The sequence below is a fragment of the Callorhinus ursinus genome, unplaced genomic scaffold (genome assembly GCF_003265705.2).
Source record: "Callorhinus ursinus isolate GAN/ISIS: 27379988/994484 unplaced genomic scaffold, GSC_fseal_2.0 scaffold2, whole genome shotgun sequence".
NCBI lineage: Eukaryota > Metazoa > Chordata > Mammalia > Carnivora > Otariidae > Callorhinus > Callorhinus ursinus.
The window spans coordinates 67902571-67915219 of NW_027397064.1; the positions used below are offsets into that span (position 1 = coordinate 67902571).

Here is a 12649-nt window from a genome sequence, read left to right on the forward strand (position 1 = left end):
GGCACCGTGTTTTGTACTTTTCGTACCCTCGTTCGGGTCGTAGGTGTGGGAAGGGTGAAAGAAACACAAAGGAAAATCAGCCATCGCCTTTCTGTGTGGCAGACAAAACTCCGCGGAACGCCGTCTAGTGGCGAAATTGTCCAGGGACAACAAACCGGGTTTGTTCCCCGCCCCCCGCCGCCCCCCGATTTTTCCTTTTAATTGGAACTTTGAAGCCTCTTTGCATCCCTCAAATTGCAAAGGGGTTTCGGGACAATCTCTACGTAGTGGTACATTTAGTCCCATAACCTGAAACTGACCCAGACTAAGCAAGAATGTTGAACCATTTTCCACCTCTTTCCTGATCTCCTTTCTCTGGAGACAAAAGTACAAAAAAATATCTTCTCCACGAGATAAAGTCAGAGCTCTGCGGACTCCTCGACTAAGACGCAGCGACCCTACCCCACTCCCACCCCCCCAAGCTGGGATATCCACGTTTCTGCATTTGTTCTCAAGGGATGGGAATCTGGCCTGGGCAGGACTGGTACAGGAATTCCACTGTGGAAGAGATGGAATGGTACCCCCCAGATACCTCCCGAAGCAAGTTTTAAGCTCAGTGCTTAAATACCGACCATTCCGAGTTTGTTCCATGAGTCCTTACCCCACTCCAACCCCCCCCCCCCCCCCCCCCCAAACATCCCGCTGAAGAAATACAGGCCATTCTGTGTTTGCAGTTACAGATTCGCCACACATCTCCAAGGCCTCGTATTTAAAGACCGGGATTTTCGACATCTGCCTAAAGCGGTGGTCAACAGCCTATTCTGACACGCATTTCAATTACATCCTACTCTTGCCCAAAGCCTCCCGCCTGTGAAATTTAAAAAAATTCTTAAGTCCTTATTTAAGACCCTCCTTGTCCTGCTTGCATTATTTCCGACTTCAGAGAAAATCAGAGAGCTATGATGAGGAAGTGCCTACATTTTCCTGGGGGGAAAAAAGTGCAACAAAGTGAAACTTGACTCATAGGGAACTAAGTTACTTGTAAATAAGAAGGAAAAAGTAATTACTGGTAGTGCTATAAAACAAATTTAAGTGGGAAATGGGACATGATTCCCATTACACAGACTGCCCCATATTCAAGTGGGGACGGGCTATTCTTCCTTAACCCTTAAAAGTAATCACCTATAATAAAATATTTTCAAACTGTAAACTGCTTTCAAACACCATAGCGTTTTACCAGATTTATTTACTTGTTATACACAGACGATACAAACGAGCAAAAAACAAAACGTTTCTCAATGGAGTGTGTACTTGTATAAATTATTCAGTTCACAGACAAAACGAAACAAATATAAAAATCACAACATTAGATTTACAGAAGAGCCAAAATATACACACGTTTAGACCCTGAATTCCTATTAGGAAAAATCCCCCCATGGACTGGAATCTAGATTGAATATTGTGTATGATGCATATTTCACATTAATTTTAAAATACAAAAAAAAAGTATAGGTTTGCTACACAACATTAGAAATCCTACTAATCTATTTCCAGGGGGATTAATGCTCCTTATCAAATATAACAAGACTTAGAGGGGGGGAAAAACCAGTCTTACTTGCATTAATGCTAGTGTTTTCCCAAGGAAGTCAAATTTCAGCTGTTTCTAGGTGGCAGGGAAATCATTTTCAAAACTAAAATGCAGTAAAATATACAACTCACACAATTTATCTTCACTAGACTACACTATAGTTACCAACAATTCAGTCATCTATATCATTAGTAGAATATTCATTACAAAGATTTACAGCATATAAAGGTGGAGGGGGGACTGAAAAGATATTCAGAAACAGTTTTTCAGCATATTTGGCACCTGCACAGACCAGTAATGGATTTGGCACTTTGGGGAAAAACAAATAAGGCAAAATAATATTGCTGATGTAGAGCTATTCTATTGGGGGGGGGGTGTTGGGGTGGGACATACAACTCCAGTTAACTTTTCTTCGCAGGCATCATGCCACTTAATGGACTTGCCTATGAACAGACACCTATCCTTTACAGGTGTTTGGTTGGATTCTCCTTAGCTATTTGTGTGCATTAGGGCACAGAGTAATTATTTCATGCAACGGATTGAGGAGAAGTGAGAAACCCATCATTATCTATCAAGTATTTCACGTTTCCAGAGCCTCTTAGAATATTGTTAATTATCTCACAAGGCAATTTTTTAAAGTGGAGGGGGGTGGAGAAAATGGCAAAGAAAGGAAAAGAATGGAAAGGTTAAGCGTGAACTGGTTTTGTGCCTTGACGATGAAAATAAAAACTAGCCATTCGGTACAATAAATTAACACTATATACAGTCATTTCACAGGCTTTGTTCCACTAAAATTATTAACATCCCTACCATCCATCCATCCATCCATCCACTCGGGAATAAGAAAGGACGCGCTGGGTGGGTCCAGGTTCTAGAGTCAACATCCTACGGTTTAATGGGGAGGCCGAGACTTGGAGGGTCGGAATCGCTGCTGCCTGACAGGACTGCCCAGGTCTCCTAAAGGTGAAGAGTTTCATTACAAGAAAGAGAAGGAGAGGGTGAGAAAAAGACGAGAGGGAGGAGGCTTGTTAGGAGTATAACTTCACAGAAGGAGAGTAAGGAGGAAAACCAAAAGGTTTACAGCAAAGTTGAAGGTCGGTGTGCTAACTGCAGAAACTGCTGTGCAAAAAAAGGTTAAAATCGCACTCGGAGACCTGTGCTTATTCGTTGCAGACGGTATTCGAGGGCCAAATAACAGGAGGGGGTGCGCGAGGTGGGCCGTGGGGAGGAAGAGCTGGGGAGAGCTGCGAGGGGCTGGCTGGGGGGCCGGGCGGCGGCGGGGCGCGGGGCCGGGCGGGCAGGGCCGGCCTAGCTGTGCGAGTAGAAGCCGTAGTAGCCGCCTATGTCCTTGGCGCAGTTCTTCTCGCAGTCCCGCTGGGCCAGCACCTCGCTCTTGAGCGGCGACGAGCTCTCGGACACTGGCGTGTCGGCGGGTGAGATCCGCCTCCGCTTGGCCTGCTCGTAAATCCCCGAGTCGCTCGAGTCGATGGACTTGATGGAGGAGGGTGTCTCGATCCAGCTGGAGTCGGACAGGTCCTTGGGCTTGGCGTCCTCGGCGGCGCCGGGCGGTAGCGGCGAGCGCTCGGCGGCCAGGCCCTCGGCCTCCTCGCCCAAATAGGGGTTGGCGCCCGCCATGCGCGCGGCGGCCGCGGCGCTGTTGGGCCAGCAGGGCAGCACCGAGCCCGACTTGGCGCCGCAGTACTGCGGGGGGCTGCGCGCGCCCCAGCCCGACGGGTCGGCGTAGTAGCCGAGCGGGCGGCCGGTGCAGCCCGCCGCCTGCAGCGGCAGCGCCTTCACGCCCGCCGCCGCGTAGGAGAGCAGCGTGGCCGCGTTGCCCGCGAAGTCCGTGGCTGTGTCGTAGGCCGAGGCGGCGAAGTCCAGCCGGTTGTTGGCCGGTGTCACAAACCAGCGCTGCGGCGACGGCGCGCCCGGGTCCTCGGCCTGCTGCGGCGACAGCAGCCCGTTGGTGTGGGGCACACTGCGGTCCGTGCCCGGCCCGGGGCCCGCGCCCGCACCCGGGTGGAAGCGGGCCTTGGCGTAGTTGCTCACGAACTGGTCCTGCAGGAAAGAGCCGGCCATAGCGTAACGGGCCCCGGGCACGATCTGCGAGCGCGGGGAATCGTTGGGCGAGGGGGTCAGGCGGTCCATGTCGCAGCCAGTGTAGATCCTGCGAGGGAAGGAGAGAGAGAGAGAACCGAGGGGTGGCAGAGAGGTCCCCTCGGGAGGCAAAGGGAAGGCCACCTCCACTTTTCGCCCACCCCCACACACTCCGTCTGTAACTTGCGGTCCAGGGCGGAGACGGACAAAAGGTCACAAACTTGCGTCCTCCCCAAAATAAAATAAATCGTGAAATTGTAAAGAGATCGGTTTGTCATTCAGGGACCTAGGCAAAACACAGATCAAGAGGAAGGCTTCCCTGTCCCCTCGCTCTCTCTCACCAACTGTACAGGGGATCAGAGAGCGGAGCGCAGCAGGGATTCTCACCCCACTTCCCCAAGGTCTGCATAAACTTTAGGGCAGATTTGCCCAGGGACTAAGGTGTTACTTGCCCAGTGGGCCTTTTCTGTGCGGTGAGTTTCTGAGCAAAATTTCTAAACAAGATACCCATTTCTTCACTCTTTGAAGAACACTTTTTTCCATCTGATACACACGCAGGCTATCCAGGTAGTAATCAAAAAAGACTGGCTTTCACCAGCCTTCTGAGACTTGAGGACTGCTGTTGGAAGACTCCACAGTACTTACTGTCCATTGTTCCCCCCGTGTGATCCTTTAACCCCCACCTCTACCAATAATAAGAATTACTACTTGGAAACAAAGTCATCAATCAATAAAATTCTTTTACAAAGAGGAGGTTTTTTTGTTTTGTTTTGTTTTGTTTTTGTAAAGTAAGCTCCATGCCCAACGAGGGGCTTGACTTGACCACCCCGAGATCAAGAGTGACCCCAAGATCAAGAGTGGCATGCTCTACTGACTGAGCCAGCCAGGTGCTCCAAGAAAAAGGGTTCTCTACTCTTTTTCCAAGCTTTTGAACTGTTACTGGTAAATAATAATAATAATAATAAGTAAAAATTAAAATTAAAAACTAAAAAAAAAGACAAAAAGCAAAACAAAAAAAAAAACGCCACAAACTACCTTTGGGGCAAACTCTTACAGTGATTATCAACCTCCTCCAAGCTAACCCTTATACAACTTGACTATGTGCCAGGCACTGTTGTCTAGGACTGTACAGATAGTAATTTAGTTAACCATCACAACAATCCTCCCAGTTATGTAGCATTATTAGCCCACCTTACAGATGAGAAAACTGAGGCAAGGGGAAGTTAAATAACTTGCCCACAGACAGTAATTGTGTTACTGGGAATCACCTTAGGTGAAATAATGATTAACTCTAGGCCCCGGGCCTAGAAAATCCCATTAGAATTGAGAGAGAACCAGAGATTGGATCAAGATTGGTAGAAGTGTTTTCTTCTACACATAGACACATGCCCCCCTTTTTATTTAGCTCACACATAAATGTTTTAATCTTTAATCAACACAATGTTTTGAGAGAGAGCCTCAGTCTTGTCACACCTTAATCCTTTGGGGAGGAGATTCCCTGGGGAATGGTCAAGCAACCTTCTCGTCCCCCTGAACTCTTACTGCTCACCCTGTTTCTCCAAAAGTGAGCCATGCCCAAAATATCAACATAAAAGGGGATAGGGTGGGTGGCATAAACCATTTGCTCTCCCCTGTCCCCTAATAACTAAGATCTCCATTTGTATAGATAAAGAAGCTTTTATGGAAAATACACAGTTTAAGAATCAAAAAGAAGTGGCTTTTCCTACAGAAGTCAGCCAGAGGAGGGCGGGTGAAGGTGATGCTGCTGCCCAGGTCCATTCTGCTTACCACACAAAATTTCCCTCCTGAAATTTAATTACAGTTTCAAATAAGTAGAGGGAGGCAGGAAGGGAACATAACCAGCAAGGTGCAAAAACCTTCTCTGTTTGCCACCACAATAGTTTAAAAAGAAAAAAAGCAGCCTGCAAAAGATACAGTTTAGATGTCCATCCAGGTCCCAATCCACTTGGGATTACTGAATTGATTTGTGCAAAATAAAATGCTTTGGAACAGATGTTCGCAACAGAATTAAAAGCTCAAAACCTACAAGACCCCCTAGTACAGAGACCAGTATCTCTGGTCTCCTGGGCCACACACTTTCCACAGTGCCGGGTCCACATTTTTAGATTGTGAGGACTAGAAAAGCTGAGTTTTTATTCTGGGTATCATCTTGATGAGCCTTGCTTCCTCAAAACTACTTTTAAGGGAGGCACATGACAGTTATGGGCGGAAATATCAATGACTCTCTTTTCAATTTGTTATAAAAAATATCAGGAGGAAACTTTGTTATCTACCTGGAGATGGAATAGAAGCAGCCACTTGTCTACTTCTCCATAAAATTAATCTATTTCTGGTCAAAGACAACTTCAACTTTGTAGCTCTATCCCAGGCACTTAATGCAAGGCATGAAATTAAAATTTATGTAGCCTTCCCTTTTATGGTCAGAATAAAAGGGGGGGATCCTGACAATCCAGATTTAGATTTTGCTATATAACACTATCTGAACTCTTGGGCACTATATCTGAACTCTGAGCAAGAATGCTAGAACAAGCCCAGAAAGCACTAAGTTTATATCTCTGTTGCCCCCAGAGAACATCATTTTGATAGAAAAGACACGGAGGTAAGTAAGGGAGGCCCGGGGAAAAGGGTACCAACACATTTAATTAAAACACGCCTAGATGCAAAAGATAAAAGGAAATATTTTTCTTTTGAAGCTTATAAATAATACATAGCAACAACACCTGGGTCCTTCCCAAAGCCTGAAATAACTGTAACAGCAGCTCTGCTCATGACCTTGCCTATGGTGGGTGCACATTTTTATTCGGTCCATAGTAAACTTGCACAGGAAAAGCTATTACACAAAACTTGGAAATGGGTAAATAAAAGTCACATATGCCAAGGAGAATGTAACAACTGCCAGAGCCACATGCACTTTCCGGCAGAATCGGGCGGTTTCAGACACAGACAATCTGAGCTGAGCATCTGCAGCGCCACATACCACTCCCGCACCCAGGAACCAGGACAGCTTCCCCAGCCAGCCAGCCCCAGAGGCCCGCCAACAACTTTGTAATTCATAAGGAAGATAAAAATAAGTGGAGGAAATCTTTGACCAAAACCACAAAAGCACCAAGCCAGAAAGTCACCAGAAAGAAGGGGAGCCCATAAAAAGGCAAGGGAAAACCTTGGAAACAGCCTTGTCTTCACACATTCGAGCTTCCAAAAGCCTTGTACACAACAATCCACCTTTGACCCAAAGCCCAATTCCACAACTATTTGAGAAGGAAGGTGCAAAATTACTTACGTGTCATAATTATCCCGAAATCCTTTTGCAAAGGGGTTGTGATCTATTTTCAATTGTGTTATCTAGAAAAGACAAAAAAAAAAAGATTAATATGGTCTCACCTTCTAGGTAGGTGGATTAGGTGTTTACGAATGTAACACCACTTTTTACAGGGGCCTATGGCCCACAATTTCATTAAGTAGCAAGGTTTCCCTACCTGAAAAATTTGAGGGAATGAATAGAAAGGGAAAAAAGAGAAAGTATCATGAAAGTTATGAGAAACATGTTTAAATTAATGATGCCTAACACTAAAGGATTGCTTTCAATTAGCTCTCCCACGTGTTCTAAGTCAGTTAAAATGCACACTTTAAAAATGCTTGTTACAAAAAGGCAGAAATCTTTAAGGGGCACTTGAATTCATCACCAAATGTTGCCTATTTTAAGTGTTTCACCACATTTTTAAAAGTTGGTCACTTCTGATTCACAACCTCAAGAACCCATAACTGCATCTTAAAATCAGCTCTAATTTAAAATAAATGCATATTTTCATTTTTGATTCTTTCATTTAAGTTTTTCTTTAAAAATCCACCGTCACTCCTAGTAGTCAAATCAACAGAAGTAAAATAAGTTTTGGCGAACTTGCAAATGCTGAAGAGGTTCAAGTGCTAAAAAAAAGTCGCTCCACAGCTTCCAGTAATTTTATTTATTGTACTTTTTAGATATGTGAATGTGTCTGTTCTTTTGATCACTCAAAAAGTGATGTTTGTTTATTTCAGCCATCAGTTCTGAGACTTTAATTAATTAATTAATTAATTTATTTATTTATTTATTTATTTATTTATAGATAATGCCAAAGCTTGCCAATAATAAAATGCAGGGGGAAATCTGCTTGTTTTCTAAATGGAAGAAGGACTCAAAAAAAAAGAGAGAGAGAGAGAGAGAGAGAGAGAGAGGGAGAGGGATAAAGCAGATTTAAATCTGTTCTAGTTTGAGAACTAAATTAAAATTCCCAAAAAAGGCCCTAGAAATCCTGGGCCCCTCAAAGGTGGCCCGTGTGACCCGCGATGGAGACGAATAGGAAGCGTTTCCCCACCGGCAAGGTATTCAGTGAAGATGCCCAGCAGGCCCCTAGCCCTCCGCCCTTTTGGCGCAGCAGAGCCAGCTGTTGCTGATGTTAGTGCCCGAGCCGGGGATGGCGGGGGCTGCGGGCAGGTGCGGGGAGAAGCCGGAGCCGCCCGCCGCGCGCCCAGCCCCCAGGCCTCCTTACATCGGTGTTCTGGTAGGCGGTGACGGCGATGAACTGAGTCTCGGGGAAAGTGAATGTCTGCACGCGGCCAGGCTGGCTGGTGTCCTCCGTGCCGTCCTCGTTCACTTCCACCACATGCAGGCGGGGCTGGTACTTGTGCAAGGATTGTAAAACCACCATCTGTCCGGCGGAGAGAAAGGGGAGCGCGGAGCTGCGCGTTAGCGCGGTCAGTGTGCGCTGGGCTGGGGCCGCGGGCCGTGCCGGGGCTGGCTGGAGCCCGCCGCCCCGGCTAACTGACCGTGGGACTCGCCGGGCAGGTGACTGGCTAGCTGGGTCAAGACCAGCCCTGGTTCCTCCAGGAGCAAAGATCACCGGAGCACCGGAGGAAAACCGAACCCGACTGCCTGGTCGTCAGGGCCTCCCGATCCGCCTAGCCCTCCTTTCAGGAGGAACAAAGATTTTTACAACCCCAGATCCTCTGGGTTTCCTTTTCGAAATCAATCAATCATTTGTACAGTACTTGGGAAGGTCGGGAACTCGGGAATTGGGCGGAGGGCAAGAACAACTTTATAGGAGTGTGGAAATAGAATTTTTAAAACGTCTTTTTAATGTAGCAAAGAAACATATGTCCAGTTTCTCATGCTGATTTAAACTAACGGACTGGATGTTAGCGAGAGACGTACGTGTGTGTGTGAGAAAGAGAGAGAGAGAGAAAGAGGAGAGAGTTGAGTGGGGGGAAGGAGCACTTGAGCCACTGACCTGCCCATTGTTGTTTGAAGCTCCTTTGTTGTTTGTAAGTTTTAATTTTCCAAAAGAGATTTCTTGGCGCATCCAGTGAGCCCCCGTGTTGGGGGAATCCGGATGCATATAGACCCGATTTCCTAGAGAAAGAAATACGTTGTTTACATATGCCCCGGGCACTGCCCAGTCCCAACTCCTCACCGCGTAGGACACACACACACACACACACACACACACACCTTATTCCACAGTGAGGCCCATTAGCTGGGGGTTTTTTAGGCCTCGCTTTCTTCCTATTAACTGGAGATGATTAAAATAGCTTTTGCATAATCCTCCCCCTTCTCGCTGCTCAGTCTGTCCCCCTATCCCCCTCGTTTCCTTTTAGAAGTCATTGGCCGATCGTTTTAAAAGTCTCTCGAGCCAGTCCACAAAGGCTTTAATTAATCATTCTCACCTAAATAAGTGTCAGGAAAATGTGTTAATTGGAAGGACTTGCCTTGCACATTGGTGTCCGCTTTGCCGCAAGGAACCCATTTGCCTCCTTGAAACCTCCAGTGATTGGGATCCGCCAAAATCACATCCACAAAAATATTGTAATGAGCCGTGGGATCGAGACCAGAAATGTTAAAACTTAAAAAAGGAAACATGCGCCTATTTAAATTAAAGGGGGGGGGGAGAGAGAAAACAAGAGAAAAAAAAAACACATAAATGTTAAAGATTAAATGCAAGAAGCGCGGCGCCAGATAGCAAAGCAAAACTTGTTCTTCCAGCGTGGATGAGCGAATGTTTGCTGGGTTAGAGAAGGGGTGGTGGGGGAGGAAAAGAAGTGAAGCTGAAGTCGGGGAGATCGGCGGGTGAGCTGTGGAGTGAGGAGTCGGCAGGTGTCACTGCCCAGGTGGAGAGTGAGGTTGGCGACCCGCACCTCCACCTGCCCTTGGTTCCGGGAGTTGATGCGTCCCTACAATTTCCCAGCCGCAGGCCGGGACTCTCCCTCTCTTTCGCCTTTCTCCGGCCCCTGACTGGTTCTCTGACCACCTTTCTAGAGCGGAAGCCCCCTTACCAACATCACCGCGGCGGTTATACCTTCCACTTTCCCTTTTTCCAAAACCAGCCAACTCCAGGGCGCACCAGAGCGCCTTCCACTCCGCTCCCGACCCCAAAACATCGCTACCGGGGTTAGTCGCAACCCAGCGCTCTTGCCCCCGGGCCGTGCCTGGAGCAGCGACTGCCAAGAATGTAGCATTACCTTCCCTGTTTGGTGATGATCATCTCCGTTTGGTGGCGGTGAAATTTCAGCCAGAGGGGCCTGTTGCACAGGTACACCTGCGCTTTGCCGGGTACCAGTCCGGGCTGCGTGGAAGAGAACTGGTAGAACGGGGCTCCTTGGTAGGAGTGGCTGTACTGCTGTGGGTAGGGGTAGCCGGCCGCGGGGTAGCCCTGCGGTGAGGAGTTGGACAGGAGGCTGTTGTAGGCTCCGTTGGTGATGACCGGGTGGTGGGCCATGTAGCGGCTGGGACTGCCGATGGAGAAGGCGGGGTGCGCCGGTCCGTGCTGGCCGGGGTACGGGAACATGGCACTGGGAGCAGTGGCCGCAGACTGTGGCTGGCTGGACTGAGAGAGGAGGTAGCGATCTGCAGCAGAGCCATCGAAACTGTGACGAAGCTCAGAGACCCCGTCCAAGACAGGAGAGAGTTTACTTCTCTGGACGTCCCCTGGTGAGTCCTTGGAGTCAGGAAAATTGTCTGTATCTGACTGATTCGTCATCCCCCTGGTAATTTTTTTCAAAGGTGAACTTCTCTCCAGGTTGTCAGTGGTCGAGATAATGGGATGATCGTGCAAGACAAGCTCAGATCCGCCTGAATGTGGGTAGCTGCTGCTCACATTGAGAAATTTCTTGGAGAGCATGATAGAAGGAGAAAGGCAGTGCTCCAGCTGCATAGCTCTAGAACCTGAACACTCGCCCTCCTGTCCCTGGTTTTTAAAGTCCTATTTATCATAAACTAGAAATCCACAGACCCCCTCACTAGACAGAAAGCACTTCAACCAGCAAATGCTTCTCAAAGGTTTGATTTACTTTTTTTTTTCCCTGGGAGAAGAGATTGGCCAATTGACACTATGCAGCAATCAGAAAAGGCTCACTTTTGATCTTGCTGCTTGTGCAGCCGATGAAACGGCTCCTGCCATTGGTTAACTGCTGACAGTAATTTAATTAGATAGACATTAATTAGGATAATCACCTGGCTCCTGGTCGCGACGATCATGGCAAATTGAAGGGGATGATTTTATTGTTGGCTTGGGGGTGGGGAATATGTGTTGGCTTTACGTGAGCACTGTTGTGTCACCTTTAAGCTTTGTGACCACTGCTTTAGGAAGATTCAAAGATGTGCAATTTACTAAACATTTCCCTACCTTCCCCCCACCTCCCTCCTCTCCAGCCGAGGGGCGGAGGAGGGAATTCGATGATGCTAGGAGACTTTTCGGATCTGAATGAGCCAAATATTCAGTTGAATGTAACGATTTCAAGTGCAAAGTATACAAAGCGCGAGCCGGTGGCCTCTTCTCGCCCTGTAAAAGTTCCAGAGTCTGTCTTTTCCAGTTAATACAGAAGCACATAACACCTGAGCCAGTCCTTTGTGAGCAGGTCCTGCGTGTCCTCGGCGAACCGCCCCCCCCCCACCACGCACACCTTTTTAACTACATACATAAATAAATAAATCACTGCTGCTGAGAGCCACAGCGATGAAAGTGAGCGGGAGGGGGGAGAAGTGGGGGCGAAAAGCTGCAACTCACCCACCCATCCACCCACCTCGGGAAGGTTCGGTTTCTTGCTTGAGCACAGAAACAGTGACAATCCATGATCACCTTTTTAAGTTTTGAAATAATCATAAGCTGTCGGGCTTAAGTGCTTTAATGTATTTGCAGTGATGTTTACGAGGTCTTTACTAAATATTTTATCAGCGAGCTTGGTTGCAGATTATCTGAAGAGCATCTAACTGGGGGCAGGCGCCATGCATGCCGCGCGTCCCACTGCACTTCCTTCTCTCTGAGGTACTGGCTTGGCGACAAGGTTCAAAAGCCTCGCCAGGAAAAGAAAGGGCCGAGTCCTCGTGCAAATGGGTTCGCTTGGAAGCGCTGATCTGGGGAGACAGAGTGGAAGTGGTGTCAACGCAGTGATCGATACCGAAGACGTGTGTGTGTGTGTGTGTGTGTGCGTGTGTGTGTGTGTGTGTGTGTGTGTGTAACGTTTATATAATCTGGAGAGGAGGGAAAAAAAACCCCATGCCAGTAAGTTTTAAATGAGGAAGAATCTACGGAGGAATAAAGAAAATAACCAATTTAAAAGGATGTTGGCACAAATAAATAGCACGAGGCCCAAAGCGACCCTGAGATGTTGGAAGAAATCTCCCAGTACTGGCTCTAGAGAGGAACCCAGCCCTGCGCCTGGACCAGAGGGCCGAGAGCACAGAGGCTTTATCCGCCCCAAGTTGCTTCCGGCGGCGGCACCCGCCAATCTGCCCTCCTGCGGCTTTCCCCGGGACGCCGAGCCGCGCGGGAAGGAGGAGGAGGAGCGCGGCGGGAGCTCAGTTGGGCCCCGCAGGCTGGCCGACAGGCGGGCGGGCTCCGCGCCGAGCACTGCTAGGGCTGGCAGCCGAGCGGCCCTCCCGGCGCCCGGCCATCCGCCCGGCTCTGGTCCATTGTCTAACGTCCCCGAGCGGCC

At 48.2% G+C, this 12649-nt stretch overlaps 1 protein-coding gene across 1 annotated transcript; it reads right to left on the bottom strand.

The window, feature by feature from the left end:
- Positions 1 to 2741: 2741 nt before the first annotated feature.
- On the bottom strand, positions 2742 to 11091 carry TBR1 (T-box brain transcription factor 1). Its single transcript, XM_025853075.2, has 6 exons — positions 10178 to 11091; positions 9428 to 9582; positions 8950 to 9071; positions 8212 to 8370; positions 6966 to 7027; positions 2742 to 3734 (listed from the first exon to the last, which is right to left on the bottom strand). Exons 1-6 carry the CDS (start codon positions 10867 to 10869, stop codon positions 2876 to 2878), a joined length of 2049 nt encoding a protein of 682 aa, XP_025708860.1. The 5' UTR covers positions 10870 to 11091; the 3' UTR covers positions 2742 to 2875.
- Between the last annotated feature and the right edge of the window lie 1558 nt (positions 11092 to 12649).